This window comes from Orbicella franksi, chromosome 14 (genome assembly GCF_964199315.1).
Source record: "Orbicella franksi chromosome 14, jaOrbFran1.1, whole genome shotgun sequence".
Lineage (NCBI taxonomy): Eukaryota > Metazoa > Cnidaria > Anthozoa > Scleractinia > Merulinidae > Orbicella > Orbicella franksi.
Window position 1 is genome coordinate 18,473,369 of NC_138158.1, and position 18,821 is coordinate 18,492,189.

The window sequence follows — 18,821 nt, forward strand, 5'->3', positions numbered from 1 at the left end:
GGTTCTATGGTGATACTTCTCAATAGTTATACACGAAACAGTTTTTAATTTTTTTTTCACCTTACATACATTTTGTGCTTACTAGCATTGCCTGTTGAAACTGAGTTACTTCTTTTAATTAAATAATGCCAGTGTTTTCCAGAAGTAATGATCGGTATAGAGGTATGTGGCGTCTACTTCCAAGTACTATCAACTCTCAGTCATTGTCTAATCTTTCTTCCTTGTTTTCTAATTTACATTCCGTGTTTTTAGAGCCCATAGTTGAAATCAGAGCAAGCGTTAACATATCAATCCCCTCGTGGTACAAGGGAACTCCCGTGCCTATGATTTGCATAATGAAACAAAGCGACTATGTGAAGGAGCGGTTGCTTGTGAGTAAAAAAAGATTTTTCTTCCCTTTCATTGACCTCATTCTACCTGGAATTTTCCTCCTCCCCCGCCCCCTTCACGCGCTTCTCCTTTTTGTCCACGTATACTGAGGAATCATCGGTGTGCAAATGGAACAAATGTGAAACAGCCAAAGTGATTTACTATTATTTACTACTGTTTGGGTTGCACAAATTACATTAAAACATTGTCATGGAAACGACATATATGATTGCTTGACTATCTCTTAGTTATTTAAATAAGTTAAAGAGATCCTCTCTTGATAAGCCTGAATGAATTAAAAGAAGTGGGTTCATTCCAACTTTCCCCTTAGTCTAAAAATCACAAGTTGATAATGAATTTTTTTGCATTTTTTTTTGTCCCTTACAAGCGGATGTTTGGTTCTCCTGAATCCGTTAAACCAACCTTTTCAGCAATTTACAATAGTTTGCGATATGACGTCGACGACCGCACCTTAACATTTCATCTTCGGGAAAAGGACTGGAGCGAGCTGAAGTCAAATTCCTGGATGTGGATTTCGTCTGATGACTTAGGCATAATCCGTGAAGACGCACGCTTTGGAGACGAGATTGTTGAAAGCGTTTCACGGGTCGATCCGGTAGAGCAGTTTGGCTTGTTATCAGTGCAAACATTCACTGTCACTGAATCCATCGAAAGCTGCCAAGTACTTAAAGTAAGTCTTCAGTAAGCCATTTCCATTGGAGGGCACGATAATTTGATTAAATTTACTTGTTGTCTTCGGACTAACACAGACTAGATATTTAGTTGTCGACAACTATATGTTATCAACAGCTAAAAGGCGTAGTGTGAGATGAGTTGTTGACAACGAAACGCTAAATTTTTAGTTGTTGACAACTTTATCTACGTCTTGATTCTTTTTCTTTTTCTTTTTCTTTCTTTCTTTTTTTTTTACCGTGTGAGGGAATCACTGGTTTGTCGACAACTATCGTAACCGCGTTGTCAGTGGACAGTGGTTTGAGCATGCGTATTGTGTTTTGAGCACGTGCAGTGAACGTTAATTCCCAAGGTCTTGCTGACCTGACTTGGACATCGAAAACTAAGGCCCAGTTCAGACGCCGAACTTTTCATGAGCCGAACCAAATACATTGAATTAAGTACATGAAAAGTTCGGCGTCTGAATCAGTTAAGAACGGCTATTTGAATTTGAAACGGCCCAGCCGTTCTTCCCGCCTAGCTCAGCCGGGAATTTCGGCTTTGGAACGGCTTTGATTCAGACGTCGAACTTTTCATGAGCCGAACCTAATGTCTAAATTATTATAACGTATTTCACAAGCAGTTTTTACTTTGCCTGAAAATCGCTGACATTTCGATGTGTTTTGGTTTAAACTAAATAAAGTTCGGCGAATTAAGTTCGACGTCTGAATCAACAGGTGTACTTTTGATAATTTGGGTCGATCCAAATTCGAATTAAGTTCGGCTCATGAAAAGTTCGGCGTCTGAACTGGGCCTAACACTCCAATGTGTGAAATGCTCGCATCGGACACAATTAGTTGTCGACATTTTGTTGTCGACAACAAACAGTTGTCGACAACAAAATGTCCAGGCTGTGGAGGCCCTAAATGTTCTTCAGTTATTTGCGCTTGGACGCAGGGGCGGATCCAGGATTTTTCATAGGAGGGGGTTCACCACTAAGGAATAGCGTAACTGACTGGTGAGGTAAACAAATTTTAAAGCGAATATGAATATAGAATATGAATAAATACATGCTGAATATGGCCAGTTGGGATTCTAAACAATGGTATGTTCAGTTCAGTTTGAATTATTTGTTTCAGTTGTTTGCTCGGCCCCACTAGCACTTATGCTATAAACATTGCCGAGGGTAAATAAAGGTTATTACTATTATTATTTTTTATGAAGAAGAAGGCTTCATCTCGGGGGGGGGGGGTGCACACCCCCTTCACCCCCCTAGATCCACCCCTGGTACGGTTACTGACTCAGTGATGCACGCATATTGTACAATTACTCTGTTCGCGTCTGACGCATTCCAATCGTTCATGTTGTTTGTCTGTCTGTATGTATGTGTATTTATTTGTTCTTCTAGGTACTAAAAGTCGAAGAGAAAACATTTTCATACCATGCAGAGCTTGAAATACTAGACTCTACCATCTGCAAAGCGAATGTGATGGAGGTTACTTTTCAGCCAGAAAAATGTCCAACCCAGGTCCATATTCGCTTTGAAGGAGCTAAAAGGTATCCTTTCCGCATGATCAAGTTCTACAACAGTAACTAAGGACCTTAAGCAATGACGACGGCGACGCCGGGGACGACGCCTAATAAGATATGCTTGAATTTCTATTTTACCTTCGAATTTTGTAACTATCTGAATCTGCTAAGTATGTCAATCAGTCTGAAAACCTGCACAAACTAGATATGTAATGCCAACGGTCAGTTTCAAAAAGCCTACATTCTCCAAAATACGGAGAACTTGGTCATTTCACGTTGTCGTTTGCAGAGGCTTAAGCTCCCTACTGATTTCTTTCTAGTTGCCATAGACCTCAGCTTATTGCATGACTGTTCAAAGCGTTTTTTAGTTACTTTAACAAGATCGAGAAGTTTTGACGACGAGAACACGCTTCTCCTATGCACTTCTTTTAGCCGTTTCAACTGATAATCGTGGTAAGAATATAGAGTATTAGTATTTTATAAGAAAACTAAGATACTGCGCGCGTTCTCATTAGCTCTCATTGGTCGATGAGTGTGTTTAGATGAGAGAATGTAAACACGGTTATGTTTCTGTGTTTTGAGAAATATTGTATAAAAGTAGTAGAGGACGTGTTTACATAGCCTCATCTAAACAGGAAGGGGGGTTGGGAGATTTCTCGAAAGTCATGCAAACCCTCGACTGAATTTCGGGATTGCATAACCGTCTCAAATTCTATCAACACCCCTCCCCCCCACCCGCCACCCTCAAACTTCGTGTTTGGCCCGAGGCTCTGTAAACAAGGAAAACGTCCTGTTGACTATTGTTCTAATATCTCATGTAGTAGTACCACAGCCATAATAAACTGACAACAAAAAATTAATTTATTTCTTCATTCTGATAGCGACCCGTTCAACATGTACTTTTCATGTTCTGTCGATGGGAAGTCCTCCAAGTTCCAGATTTCACGCATGCGCGGGAAAATACTTTGTGACATTCCCAAAAAAGGAGATGGAACAGTAGGAGAGCTTGTGCTGCAGAACCCGGCACCAGTCCCTTTCCACGCTTTGGCAGTATGGGATGCTAAGCTGCATGATATAAGGTATGTGCCTTGTAAACAGTCAGGGGAATGAATAGCTTTTATTGTGGTCTTATGCATTTTATGCATACGGACCAGAAAGACAGAGGCTGATTTTGAGGTTATGTATGTCACTTTGAGTACGAGACGAAACGTGACAGACTTCCGGGGGTACAAATTGTCTGGCAGGTACACTGGGTATTAGTAATAGCGAGTCGTTATTTTCGAGTTGTTTCGTCGGCCATTGCTTCTGGCGTAGCGTTGTTGTTGTGTAACTGCAGCCGTTTCCTCGGCCTTACGGGTGTTGTTTGCTCACGCAAGCCAACATATCTAGACTCGGCTTGTGTTTAGTGCGGATTGCACTGAAACTAATACGCTTTCACAAGCCTACATTTATTGACTTGAAATCCGGTGCGTGTTGCACCACACAAGCTCTTACAAACCAGTTTGATTTATATAATATAAGGGGACCCAGTTGTTGATGTTGTTATGTATTTAAACGGTCTTGGTCATTACAACAGCAAAACATCTGACCCTACATGTACAACTTTGGGACTAAAAGTTAAATGAATAATTATTACTAGAGGATAAATTAAGTAAGCAAACAGTATTCTACCATACATTTCCTACTCAAACTAAATTGTAAAGACTTGTCTACCTTCTCATTTGTAGTAATTCAAACTCCAGATACTGACATTTAAAAACAACATTCCAACCGAATGAAATAAAACTAAGCATAAGACCACAAGTACGCATTGCGGACCTATTTTAAAACTTTTGTAACCAAAATGGCTATTTTCGGAATTTTCTCGCTAATTTTAATTCGGTAAAGGACACTTTTCGAGTACCTCCAAAAAGATTTGCCCAGAAAGGTTTTGTTATCAACACTATAAAGAATCTCTTAGCCTCAGCAGCCCAGAACAAGACTCAGCGCGGGTGCTGAGTATCTACAACTCTGCACTCTCGATCACTTTCAAGATAAATTTGGACAGGTTCAAAGTCGATGAGAGTGGGCAAACGTTGTAGCTCGTAATCCTCCTCCGAATTACCAAAGACACATAGTATGTTTGTTTGCTTTTTGATTTGCTTGCTTGATTATTGCTTGGTTTGTTTTCTTGTTGTTTCGCTTTGGTCGGGGATTGACAGCTTAAAGTGAGAATGGCCACCCTCAGTTAATTCCAGTGTGACCGGGAGAATTTTAAGGTGGTAGTGACTGGGCTCTTAATATAAAAGTGGATAGGGTAGTTATCTGCTCTCTCAGTATCCATCTGCACATTTATAGTCATGCGTTTCAAATTTTTATTTTCATTTCAGAATCTGCGGGAGAATGTTTCGCACCAAGCTCGATCTGGAGCTGAAAAAACAAATCAAAAGTGGCTCACCGTTTTTTAACCTTAGAGATTCCATTCTCAGTATTTTAAAACTTTGCATTGACAAACCCAAGGTATGTACAGATTTACAATTAACTAGCTAAAAAAGCATAGTATTCTCAGTAGTTCTCCATTAAAAAATCTTTGTACGTATTTACACAAGTACTGTCTTGGTGCCCGCGCTGATTTCAAGCATTTCCTACTTATAGAATAAACATCATTCAAGCTATAATGGTCACACTTTGAATTTTTTTAATTGTCAGAGATAATTTGGTGGGTACATAACTTGACGCTTCTGTGGTAGCCATACATTTTGAATTTTATAAAGATCTGAAAGGATCCTAGTCAGCGTCCGCCATTTTCGATGTCATCGAAATTATTGATATTGCATGGTGGAGCGAAATCTTATTGCTTTACTGTAAGTTGTGTTCCTGAAAGTATGTTTAATTATCTTTAGTAGTTTCACAGTGAAATCATTCGTTTTGACATACTCCAAATGAAAAATAATAGCCAAACTCTTGCACGGAAACATAAACAAAGGTGTGGCTGACTAGGGTCCTTTAAAAGTTCCTGCATTGCTTCATTTTTTGGAGTTTTCGAATCAATATTTGTTCTGCATGTCCTGGCATTTCTGAACATTTTTTTTTGTAATCCAAGATGGCGGCTATTTTTTTTAATGTAAAGTGATAAAGCGTGATATGTAATCATAATAGGCCACGTTCGATATACCAATATTCTAACATGGCTCCGAGGCTTTCGGGTCAAAATTGTAAATTTTTTAAGTTTCTTTTGTCTCTCAATTCCCGAAAGAGACTTGGATACAAAAACAAAAACAAAAACAAAAACAAAAATCAAAACAAAAAAAAACAAAAACAAAAACAAACAAACAAAAAAAACACCACCAAATATAGAAGTTTGTCCTGAAAGCCTCGGAGCCATGTTAGATTATGGATATATCGGACGTGGCCTATTGATACAAAAGAGTAAGGGGAGGGTGCTTCTTCCCCTCTCCCCCAGGGTCACGAACAACAAAATGGCCTATTAGTTTTTCCGTTTGAGTTAAAGGTTAACTCTAAAAGCTACAACGTAACTTGATGAGCTCACATCATTTTTTTTTTAAAACAAGGAACTCATAATACATTGCATTGATGAGCGTGGAATCGTCGAAGAACCATATCTGGCAGCGGAGAGCTTTACAAGGAAGAAGGGCTTCGTCATTGTGGTACAACAGTTGTACAAATGGAAATATTTGCCCGTCGCTAAGGTCCTCTTCTGCGATTGTCAACGTTTTGCTGACATGTTTCGTAATAAGTCAGAAAGTACACAAATGAAGCTAATGGAATCTTTCTGGTCGGTAGCCTGGCCTCGTGATGTCCACGGAATTACAGCTGATCAACAGGTGAGCGCGAAGTTCCTAGTCTTTTTGTCTGAAAAGAAAGGGGACTGGGTCATGTTTGCAGATGAGCTTTCATAGCAGAAAATAGGAGGTGAAAATGGAAGAATACCTCTTAAGTGTTTCCTTAGAGTGTAATGTTTAGTTCCACAACGTTTGAGCACACTTAATAAATATGTTGTCCCTTTACTAAGGTGGAGGTTCTAAACTTACGGTTAACTTTAATAGGAGATATCTCAATTTGAAAATATAATCAACATTGAGAGAAATGTGGGTAACTTAACTGCACATAGTTGATCATCATTATCCTTCATCACCTCCGGGGGAGCATAAGGCGTCCACCAGTATTCTCCAACATGCACGCTTCTTTGCCAATGCTTTGTCAGTGGCGGATCCAGACCTTGAGCTAAGGGGGTGGGAGGGGGGGGGGTTGTTTTGCTTGCCCTGCCGGCTTTTCTTCCTTCTGTGACTTCTTTTTTACTCAAAATAAGGGGAGAGGGGGGGGGGGGAGGCGAGTTCCCCGGGCCCCTCCCCTTAATCCGCCACTGTTTGGCTTTCTTTCCAGGAGTATTCCACTCTTTCCACCGCCTGCGCCATGGACCGCTTCCTGTTGTTCCTGGACCGTCCAACTGTCCTCTTTCCCCGTGTTTGATAGTTCAGGGCTTGTCTTGCCACATTGCTGCTAACTCTTCTGAGCGTATGGCCAATCCAACGCCATTTCCTGCGCAACATAGTTCATACACAAAGGAAATTATCTCGTTTCCCTTTCAACAGGAGAAGAGCTTGATTCGTAAAATGTTGTACACAAACGCAGCCCGAGTTTCTCAAGAAAGGGAATCTGATGTTTGGAAGAATTCCTTCATAACTCTTTTGTTTCCAAGGGAAAAACCCTTCGATATTGGTAAGTGAGATGCCATGTAATTATCTTCGTCTCTCTTTACGAGTGTGTTCTTCTTTTTTTTCATATTCTCTGTTATTCATTTCAGTATAAAATCAATTCTAAAGGATATCATAGATTTGCTACGGAATTACAAGTCTTGCGTTAAGACTAAAATCATGCTTTTATTTGAAAAAAAATTATAGTCTTTCTTGTTTGTTTTGTGGCAGGGGCATTCATCCGGTCTGTTTCGCCAGAAACTAGCCAATCCGAAGAGGACATTTCTCCAGGAAGCAGCCCTGAGGTCTGGGCAGACTTGTTACAACACCGAAGGGGTCCGTTTGATACGGGGCTGGATCATGAATCTTTTTTTGACCCCCCTCGGTGGGCAGCTCCTCTAAGAGAGCCTGAATGCGCCCTTTGTCATTCAAAGCCGGAAAATTTGAAGAGGTGCTCTGGTTGTAAGAGAGTGTTCTACTGCAGTAAGACATGTCAAGAAAAACACTGGAAAGAGCACAGACCAGAATGTCAAAAATACAGGTTGTAACAAAAACTTCTACATCACTTTAATAGGGGGAGAGTAGCAGAGAGACCAAAAAGTTTGTTTTCACATGACGTCACAGCAACCAATATTTCTCTCCTTGAGAGAACGTGTTTTATTCTTTCCTAGTAAACATATCCTTTTGTTTGGAAGCACTAATTCATGATATGGTCGTTGCTATATAAACGCTCGGTTACATATGTTTTTGCCGTACAATCCGGCACTATAAAAGTAAGGCAAAAGTTGCATGAAATACAGATTTTGTGAATATTTCAGAAACTTTCGTGCAATCTTACCCTAAACCTGATTTTTTCTTGCATTTCTGGCACATTTAACTTCATTCTCTAGCCACATAAAAGCTTGAAAAAAACCTGGGGTATTGGACGATTTTTGCGAGAACGTCCTCAAGGCTGTTTTGATCACTTTTTGCTTATGCCGTTATTAAAACCAAGGTTTATCCTTGGCATTCTTTGAACTGTTCGTTGTATTACTATTTTTATTACCTATGTTTCTTCACCAAAGGAAATTACAAGATTGAGAGTCCACACAAAAGGCTTTTTGTTATGAGGGTTTGAGAATTTATTAATTCAAACAACCCAGACTTAAAAACATTCGTAATAAACGCAATTTAAACCAAAAAACAAAACCTTTCTGCGGCAGGTTGCTCGATACAATACAATAAATAAACTGTTGTTAGTTTCAACTTTTTAAAAATAAATATGGAGCAGAGTTCTTTATTCATAACTGCAAATAAAATTTTGTCTCTAATTGAAACGATACAGTCGAACCTAGTCCCAATTTTGTCATGAATGTTTATTAGTCATGATTAAGATCCGTAGCAATATTCTTTTTAAAACTATAGCATTGAAAAGTGCAGTCAAAAGCGAGTTTGTTTTGGTTTTAAAGAGCAAAAGCAGCGCTCGCACGCGTCGTAACTAATGAAGAACACTCGAATGAGTTTTGATTGGCTCAGAGTTGAGTGGCTCAAGATGTACCGTAGGCCATATTGTTTTCCAAATGATTTGTAAAAGTGTTGTTTCACGATTGAATGTTGCTTTATATTTAAACAGTTTTGTTCTTCATTAATATTCATATTTTCGATTATCCGGACCCTCGATTATCCGGACTATATAGTCTACTCCCAACGAGTCCGGATAATCGAGGTTCGACTGTACGATCTGTCTTACTTACTGCTGACGCCAAGTAGCTATGTACATTATAAAGTCACTTGTTTTATGTACTCTATAGATCTTGTTTAAGTTATGATTAGTCTCTAGTTGATCGTGTAATCATGATACATACAAACGATACGCTTTACAATCTGCCGCTTTTAAAGAGTAAATTTAACAAAAAGTGGCTATTTTGAAAGGGTTTTGGGTGGTCGCAAATGAACGATGCCGTTCAAACTACGCCGGAGGAATTTGAACACGAAGATTTCACTCTAAAAACACACCAAATGTTTTCCGTCCACACTACGCCGAAAGAATGTAAAAACGCACCTGTCACCGGTTGTTTTGGATTTGTGCCTGAGAAAAACGCGGTCAGGGAAATCACATGGTTATCGTGGCCGAGAACACCATCGTTTTCGAAAAGCTCCGTTTTCGTGACAGATTAAAGTGGACGGTAGGCCTAACCGTATAAATAAAGCTGCCTTTTCAAATTTCTCCGGCGTAGTGTGGACAGAACCTGAGCGAGCAAAGAAGAGAGTGATATGAGTCTCGCATAATAGGATCTCCAGTGCGTTCTCGATTCACATGCGGATGAAACCATGGTTACGAAAGCACTAAAGGCTTTCACTCGCGCATAAGCATAAGAATCATACACAGAGGCAGTAAGGTCTTGATAATTAGCGCCTTTGTTGTGAAACTTTTGTGGCGCTACAACCCCGCTCCTCGAGTCTTCGTTGCTCACTGCGAAAGCTTGACAAAACGAACGACTCTCGAGATATCCGTTACAGGCTCGATTTTGTTTGGTTTTAAAAACAGTAGAAATGAGCGGAAGTAAAACTCCACCAACTTGATTGAGCCACGTGTTTGTCAACTAGGCCTGCGCAAAGCGAGTCTTGATACTCATCCTGTCATATGAGAATGAGATTTCAGTCACACGCAAATTAAACTCATTTTCATATAAATGGTTGTGCACCAGACCTCACTTTGATACAGAGGTTGAAGGCAACTCGGACATGGGCTATTCAACCGGAAGTCTGACATTTTCGAAATCCCAAACATAACTTACCAAGGTTTTTTTGTTTCGCGACCGCTGGTCAAGGGGAACGGGATTGATGGTCCTACTTAACAACACCTCACTGTGTCTACGCTAGTGGCTTATGTCCATGCTTTTGTCGAAGTGAAAACCAGCCCTAACATTCAGACGTGAAAGTAGCGATTTCCCTTGGCCGGTTAGCGGATGTGAGTGGTCAAGCCTTGAGTTCACGTTGATACAGCTGGCCTCAGCGCATCTTCCAAAGTCGGCCTCTGAAGGACACTTCAATTTTCTAAGAAGTCAAAGGGGACCGTACTCATACCCATCGGTACTGCAACCGGAAAAACGAAAGAAAATAAAATAAACGACGAAAATAAAAATCTGCTGAAACAGCCTGATTCAGCTAAAACCGGCCTCAGAAAAATTACTATTTAACAACTTATATTACTTACAAAAAACACTGAGCCTTGCTATCTAAATCAGTATTTACTAAGATCAAGAGAACATGAAGGGTGGGTGAGTAAATTCCTCTTAAGTTATTGGTAGTGTAGCAGCTCTTGTAAGCTTGTAATTCTACTTGTCGTCATTGCAGCAGCTGTTATTGTTTAAAGGCTAGGGGGCATTGTCTCTGTTGTTTTTTCTATTGTCCTCTCAAAAGGTTTCAAGCCATTCATGTGAGACCTCACGAGGGCTGCAACATGACCCTAAGTTATTCCAACATCACACACGACTTCAGAAATCCTAGGAGGGTGTATTCCCACAGGACTAAACAGTCATAACACAAACTGAAACACAACAGGAATAGCAGCACCTAGTAACATTTCCAAGAGCAAGAACCATCGAATCTTCTGATGCTAAAATGTGTCTTGATCTAAATAGGAAACAACTCCCACGAACCTGTGAATCGAGAATCTGTTGCCTGCATCAGGATCTTCACGAGGCCATTCTCCATAAACTGAATTATCCTAGCAAAAGTGATATGATATTGGTTGAATTCCACGATACGAAGAGGGAGAGAATGAGAACGAGAGCGAGATCGAAAACGAGGCCCTGACAGCGAATCATTAAAAGCGCATGCGCGACCGTAAGCACTTGCGTAAGGCTGAGCACGATTCAAAATTGTCTAGATCTGTTCAGTACGTCAATGGCTCTAAAAACGTGCTCAGGCTAAACATGTAATGACAGCGTTAAATTCCAAATGGAAATACGAAAAATTAGTCGTCGTCGTTCGCGTTTCTCAGACTACACAGAACTTGGTCATTGACCTTAATTATGTTAACACGCTTGTAACACCAACGCCATGCAAGCCCGATGAAAAGCAAAATATTGGTTAAGACCAGTAGAAAAACAAAGGGAAAATGTATGAAAACAATTTTTAGATGGAGGTAATGTTCTCTTACCTGATCATAGTTATGGGATTCTCCGGAGTCTCTTTTGGATGTTCCTCCGGCTTCTAAGGCACCTTTCCTTGCACCTGTACAAAGACGGAGATTATAAAATAATAATGATAACAATAACAATGACAATGACAATAACAATAACAATAACAATAACAATAACAATAAATAAATAAATAATCAAAACAAGAACTTTATTAAAATCTCCTCAGAAAACCTATTTGCAAATCTTCACATTCACTTATAATGATAAAGATGATGATGACGATGATAATAAGAAAATATTCCTAACAAGGACATAATTGATAGACAGTGAAACTTCATTTCAAATTGATTCAAACTAATTCGAGCCCCAGAGCGGACCAACACTCAGCGTCTTCAAACAACAGAGGAGAATGCGCAAATGGTTAGACGTTCAAGTCTTTCGGATAAGGACTTTAAACCATAGGCGCCGTCTCCTGCATCTTCAGTGTTACATGGTTAGCAGGGGACGTTAAAGAACCCACACACTTATTGCAAAGTGTAGGGTATGTAGTTCCCGGTGTTGTGGCCTGGCCTTGTCTCACGGGTTGGTGCTTCAAATAGGGTTAACCTCATTGCACCTTCCCCCCTTGGATAACAGAATTGCCCAAGAAATCGTGCCATGTTTATGTCATGTATTTATGTCTAAATCCTAGGGCGTACCAAGAGAAGATGGAGGCTAAGAGAGTTAATGAATCAAAGAAGCCTTATTCCTAAGGTATCAGTATCCCTCTCAAGTTATTTTTAGTTCACTCCGGGTTCAGAAATCCCAGGAGGATTTGCAGTGAAACCTGTATTAAGCGGACCCCATATTAAAGATGATTTCCAGTCCGTACTGAGCAATCTCGAGAGTTTGATTGCGTTTTTTTTGCTTTGTTTCATGTAAGACATCACAAAATGTAAACATTTCGCAACTACTTACATGAGGTAAATTCAAAGTTTCAGAACAACCGCTATTATGGATGCGAAGCGGTCGAAGTTTTATGCTTCGTTCTTACTCAGCGGACACTGACATTAAGCCATTTTGTTACACAAAACCTGCAATAGGCGGACACTTTAAGGGCTGTTTACTTCTCAAAGCTCAACTCAGACTCCTTTAACATTGTTCAGCGATGTCGTTTTAAAGCTAAGTAGATTATTCCAGATTGATGCACTGACTGACTGGAAATTGTGCTATGAGCAGTCTTTAATCTAACACTGTTTTACGCTGAGTTACAAAAGGGTTAATAATTTTACAATATTATTGCACAACGTATTAGAACCTGCTTACAGCGGACACCCTGTATTAAGCGGACACTAGTGAGTGTCCCAAGGGTGTCCGCTTAATACAGGTTTCACTGTATAAATAGCCAATCCTGTGACGCAAATTTCACACGCGAGGACAGCACAAGCGACTTTACACGCGTTTTCATCCTCCACGAAAACAAACTCGCAAGGCGCGTTGGAACGTTATCCGCGGGAGGACTGGGTGCCATATTCGAAGTAACTTAATAATATGGCCTATATGGCGGAGTAACTCTCTCTTCATCCTCTCTTGGATGAACTTAATCCCGCATTACACAATTATTTCCCTGAGGCGAGGGAAAGAAAAATAGAGGAAACAAGCGCGTTGTGTAAGCACTCGGCGGATTTCCGATTTTTGTTCTCAAATCAAAGACTTGACAACGACTTCCGAGCATTCTCGAGCACTGCCGAACATTTCCAAGTACTCCGAAAGTTGTCAAGTCAGCGCGAGGCTGAAAATCAAATAATTCTTAACATTGCTTAGCGACACGCATTACAATTTTCAAATAAAAGAGTCGTTATTTTAAATTATCGAGAAGTTGCTCGTTACCAGTTTTCCGCGATACTGTTGTCACCATGGACTGCATGGCTTCGCCGATAAGACTTGCAGAGAGAAATAGATCATTATGTACATCCACAGGCATGTCTGAAAACAAACACAATTAGAGTCAAACCTCTCTTTATGGACCTGTTGTTACAAGGTCTGCATAACACAGACACTTCTATATTAGAGACAGATGACTTAGTCACAGAGAACTTAAACCAGAATTCATAAACCATGGACACTTCTACCACACATGTACAGAAAACACTACATATCATTACAGACACCTCTGTAATACAGACACCCAGCTCTGCCCTTCTGGTATCCGTCTTAAAGAAGTTCGACTGTATTAGTATTTTAAAATGTAAACTTTAAAATTGACGTTTTATTCCATCATTCGTCAGCATGACTTTTCAGCACCACTGTACAGACAATAAAACAAATATTGTAACTTACCCGCTTGATATTAAAGTAACGAAAATAGAATTACCTGAATGAACGTCCAGAGGAAAAGCTGAAGTCATTCTGTCCACAATGTTGCTTAACTCCATTCCTTCATACGAAGTGTCTGGTCGGTCTAGAAGTCCTAGCTCTGCAGCTGTCTTGGGGGCAAATAGACTACTAGACGAGGCCCTCCGGACAGCACCGAGTGGTGATTGTGAGTACGAGTCTCTCCAAGGAGGGGTTATACCAGGCGACAATGAGTACTGTGGGGGATACGCTTGAATTGAAGGACCCGGGGTTAGGTAGGCGGCTTGGGGAACGGTGGTAGGACGAACGGGAGGATAAGTGGGTGAAACACGCGGTACAGTTGATGAAGGGTAGGTACCACCGGAAGCATTTACTGTCGATGAACCCATGCCGCTGTTCGGCTGGGAACTCGTCAGGGGGGCCATGACAGTGCTCTCTGCGGTAGACTGACCGGTGAAAGGCTTAGATGAAGACTGAAGCGCCGACTTCATTGGAGGAGAAAGCTGCGAAACATCACCCTAAAACGGAGAACAAGCTTCAGCGTCATGTGTACCTAACTGTTGCGTTACACTTGCGCTGAATGTACTGTACTTTTGTAGCTGTTGATACACAAGACGATAGGAACTAGAAAGACTTCATTTTGTGTATAAAATGTGTCATAAAAAACGCCAAAATCCACGCCAAGCAACAGCAGCAGCAACAACATCAAAAACAGTTTCGTGCTTGTTTCTTCCTCAGTGGATTTCCCACTGACAAGCGGCCAAAGCTGAAACATGTTTGTTTGTTTGTTTCATCGAAGAAAGCTACTCTTCGTCTTGTGGTTTAAAGCTCAGCCCATTGGACTTGATATCTCCAGCTGCTGAAGAGTTTGAGTCCTGCAGGTAAAAGTCTCGAATTACTGTGTTTGGTGTGATCTTAGGATGAATAATTTATTCCTAAAATGCCTCCTAATTTCTCCCTTCAGCACCTGTATTTTTATCCGTCTGTTTACATCGATACCGGGCAATTTCTTGGGAAAATAACAAATGTCCGCTGCTCTACCAACAAAGCTATGCAGCAACACATTGGCAGCATACATGTGTCATATTGAAAATTTTCGTGAAAGAAATAAAATGACAAACGGTGTACATGGATGAATACATATATAGACTGTGAACAAAGTGTAAGAGAAGAAAGAACCCTCAGAGCTGCAATTTTAAGGTCATTCCACTGAAATAGAACCTGCAATGAGATTTTTGTGAAACTTTGCCTATTGATTGTTTATATTATAGGAACTTATATTTTGAAATAAAAATGAGGGTCCCCATGTTCGTTTAGGAGCAACAGCACCTTGTTTATACCCATATAAATCCTTATAATAGCACCATGATTGTAGTTACGATTGCTTGCAAAATTCACGTTTCCGACGATTGCTTTTTGTTCTACACTGAGAATTGGTCCATATTTATTTTACACAGAGACATTTAATACTCAATTCAAAACAACAGAAAAAAAATGATAGGTCGTTTGCGAGAAAATGACGATTTATCTCTATGGCGAGGTCCAGTTGTAAAGAAAAAGCCGCCATTTCTAATGCGCGCGCGCTAATCACGCGTGAAATTATGCGCAGTAGGGATGCGCAATGCATTACTGGGGAATAACCTTAAAAGCAGTTTCAAAGAAGACTGGGAAAAATTTAGGGCTTCAACGAGATGAATCTACGACCTCTGCGCTCCTGTAGGTAATGCTTTACCTATTGAGCTCATAACCAAACTACAAGAAGAATTTCTTCACTACATTTTCTTCGCAATTTTAAAACACGTGATTTAAATTCATTTCTATATAAAACACACTTACCAGAACAAGAAAATATTCATAGCGAAATCACCCTTGATAAAACCTTAGAAAGTTATTCTCAACTTACCGTATACCTGAGATCCGATAGCAAGCGCAAACGAACTTGAAAAGTATATTTTGGTGTACGAGGGGTTTGATAATACAGAAATTAGATTTTTGGATATTTCAGCCAAATAAGGGATTACAGTTCCATAAGTGTTCGATGTTGACTAGTTAGGAAAAAAACCCCACAAGGCTTCTAATAAGGTGGCGATTGCAGTCATATAATAAATAATGTATCAAAAGTATTGTGTTTAACATTTCAATAGGCGTTTGAAATTTTTAAACATAAAATAAGCGACGCAAAAATCCTGTTGATTACAAGATCTTTCGGAAAAAAAGTGTTTATGATAAAAAGATGTAGCTTTTTATGTTTTATGAGTTAAGTTTTCCCTTTTAAAGGATTTATTTCCAACACTTTTTATTATTTTTTTCAGCATTTATTTACTTATAGCGAAATTTATTTGTTTTCCTAGAGAGATCACTTGAAAAGCAAGCCAAAGCATTTGAAACAAAACGACGCCTTTTAGCCCAGTTCTGTCTTTCCTTCTGTCACGCAACGCAATGCCCAAGAGCAAAGCGTTGCGTGACAGAGAGAGGGCCTCAACTGAACTAGAAGCAGAAGCTCTGAGAAAGATTGCCATGGAAACACCACTCAAGCAAAGCACAAAAAAATTCTTTGAAACGCTTTCTAAAACTCCCTGCTAAAAGAAGAGCTCCATTTAACTTCGTACTGGCTGTAACCAAACTGGCGAGAGACACGGTCCTTTGGTCGTGTGTTGCACTGGGCGATTTCCCGTGCATCTTATGTCGTTAAGTCTACTCTTCGCGTGTTTTAGTGTGAACGGGTGGCGACGAAACGAATACGATCGTGTGAACAAGACCTCAAAGCCTCCGACAAAGCGATTAAATGAGCGGGTGTGCTCGTAGCAAGCGTGCGACTCTGGAAATGACACAAGTGTTTTCATTTGGTCAGGGTATGCAAGTTAGCATCAAATTAAAAAGCTTAGCTCTTTATTCCTTTCTTTTCCGGCCTTATTCCGTCCAAATGAAAACTTCTACGAGAAAAACTTGACATGCTTTAACTTTTTTTGCTTTTGTAAAAATACTTTACTTGACGTTCCAAGTTTACTGCATTCGGAGCCACTCGCTTGGAAAGAACAAACCCATTCAATTTGCTGCTGTCTCAAAATTCTCTTCGTAACAGAAATCAAAACAAAACAAAAAATTTAATGTGTACTACCGTAGATGGTTTGAAGTTTGCGTCATCTTTACATATCTGAGCCATGCGTTCACGGGCAAACTTTGCCGCCATTTTCTCTTCGTCTCTAATAAGACCGGAAAGTGTGTTTTCTTCCTAAGATAGATAAATGATACCATACCACGGGTTTTAAATTGAATAGTGTTTTTAATGATTACTGGTTATTACAAATGTGTTATATAAATTAAGTTTAACTTGGGTTTACAAACAAGCAGGCAGTTTAGATTAAGTTAGTCTGGCAAGCAGAGATATCTCTTCCAGCGCTCAGTTCTTCCCTCGCTCAAAACACGTTTAGGACTCCATTTCTGAGACTGGACCCAAAAAGATCCATACATGACGATGTTTTACAAAAATCCGTAAATTGTCTCTGATTGGTTGTTATTTTCGCGCGAAATTTCAAATCCGGCATAAACCAATGAAAGACTCACACGGATATCCGTAGAGCTACGTCATAGCACTACGTCATCAGAATCCAATTTTTCGGCTCCAGCCCTCTCAGCGAGGGAGGAATTGAGCGTCCAAGAGAAAGTCTGTTATCAGAGATTAAATTTTTACACAATTGTGCTTTGTCAAGGCTTAGAATGATGCAGTTTAATGTGTTACTTACCAATGTTCGGAGGATTTAGCACAGTTTCAGTTTTTAAAAGTTCATCTTACAAGCACATGTTAGGTTAAAAGCCTTGTCAATTTTTTCGTGCCAAACCACAAAACAAAATCTTAAAATCCTATCCTCTCCAGTTCAAGAACGTAAAATCTCAACGTGCTATTTTTTAAATAATTAACTGCTCGCAAAGAAAAAGCATACAGTACTTGCGTTAACATTTATGCCCTTGAAACGTTTTACATGGATGACAAGTTACTGAACGCTGTTTTAAGTTTAATTGCCGAGAGATGCTGGAAATATCAATATTGCTGTCGTTTGAATGCCAACGAAATTCAAGCTAACAACATGGTTTTAAAACAGAAAACAAAACCCCAATTTCCCTTTATATGAAATGCCAAAGTGACGCTAATCTTAGCGTGAAACGTTTGTCACATTTTCCCAAAATATTAATAGGTTTTTCTCAAACCTATACAGAACGTTCTGGTGAAAACAAGCAACACATACTAGAAGCTTCCTATTCAAACAGAAACTTTTATCAAAGTAAATTAAACCCAATGTTGGGAGCGCCGCAGCTCTATTTGAGTCTGTACCTGTTGCAAAAGGATCCTTAAACGGTGGAGCTGAACTTGCAGTTGGTGATTATGTTCCTCGAGGACCTCCTCGCGCGCCTCCAGCCGTTCCCTCTGCTGTCGTAAAAAGGCCTCTCTCGCCGGGTCCTCATAAGGTACGACGCTATGTCCCTTTTGGTTCTGGCGTTGCAGGTGTTGAATGCTGTTGATCTCACCCTGTAGCGCTCTTTACAAAAGAACAAGAATGAACTAAATCAATCGTGAGTGTACTATATGAACATATAAAGTTACTTTTTCTGTAAGAATCTGGACATCTTATCTCGTAGAATTCATAAATATGGGAGTACCAACGGATGCCCAAAGTCGTAAAGTAAATTCTGCATACGAGGCAAATGGTCCATCAGGCCCGCGCTTATCTCCAATTTCTATGTAGCATGAAGCGACTAGGAGTATTTCTATTCCTCCTTGGATGGGATGCTAGTCCATCGCAGGCTTACCCGCCAGCAGTAAATTCCCAAGAACCCATTTATACACCTGGGTGTATAGAGATACTGTGAGTGTAAAGTGTCTTGCCCAAGAACACAACACATTGTCCCCGGCTAGGGCTCGAGTCCTGACCGCTCCATCCGGAGTCGAGCGCGCTAACTACGAAGCCAGCGCGCCGACCATAAGGTGAACGTTAAGCAAACTTAACGTAAAGGCGCATCTTCAAATCTTTGGCCTACACGTTTCTAGTTATCTTGTTTAAGCTATCGTAATCTTGCTCGTTACCTTCTTGGTTTTATC

General features: G+C 40.1%; 2 protein-coding genes across 3 annotated transcripts in view; one reads left to right on the forward strand and one right to left on the reverse strand.

The window, feature by feature from the left end:
* LOC145467173 (uncharacterized) overlaps positions 1–8,277 on the forward strand; it is a 28,347-nt gene extending 20,070 nt beyond the window's left edge. Inside the window, exons 8-15 of the mRNA XM_081450724.1 lie at positions 253–371; positions 758–1,060; positions 2,450–2,598; positions 3,453–3,650; positions 4,941–5,070; positions 6,123–6,395; positions 7,164–7,290; positions 7,497–8,277. Of these exons, the coding sequence (XP_081306850.1) occupies positions 253–371; positions 758–1,060; positions 2,450–2,598; positions 3,453–3,650; positions 4,941–5,070; positions 6,123–6,395; positions 7,164–7,290; positions 7,497–7,813 (1,616 nt within the window). The 3' untranslated portion in view covers positions 7,814–8,277. The remainder of the gene's footprint in view (positions 1–252; positions 372–757; positions 1,061–2,449; positions 2,599–3,452; positions 3,651–4,940; positions 5,071–6,122; positions 6,396–7,163; positions 7,291–7,496) is intronic.
* A 380-nt stretch (positions 8,278–8,657) lies between these two features.
* LOC145468727 (dystrophin-like) overlaps positions 8,658–18,821 on the reverse strand; it is a 29,233-nt gene continuing 19,069 nt past the window's right edge. Inside the window, exons 19-25 of one of the 2 annotated variants that reach the window (XM_081452428.1) lie at positions 18,057–18,261; positions 16,845–16,958; positions 13,746–14,244; positions 13,262–13,357; positions 11,410–11,483; positions 10,907–10,974; positions 8,658–10,340 (exon numbers count right to left, since the gene is read on the reverse strand). In XM_081452428.1, the coding sequence (XP_081308554.1) occupies positions 10,310–10,340; positions 10,907–10,974; positions 11,410–11,483; positions 13,262–13,357; positions 13,746–14,244; positions 16,845–16,958; positions 18,057–18,261 (1,087 nt within the window). In that variant the 3' untranslated portion in view covers positions 8,658–10,309. The remainder of the gene's footprint in view (positions 10,341–10,906; positions 10,975–11,409; positions 11,484–13,261; positions 13,358–13,745; positions 14,245–16,844; positions 16,959–18,056; positions 18,262–18,821) is intronic. The other variant, XM_081452430.1, reaches the window with a different exon arrangement.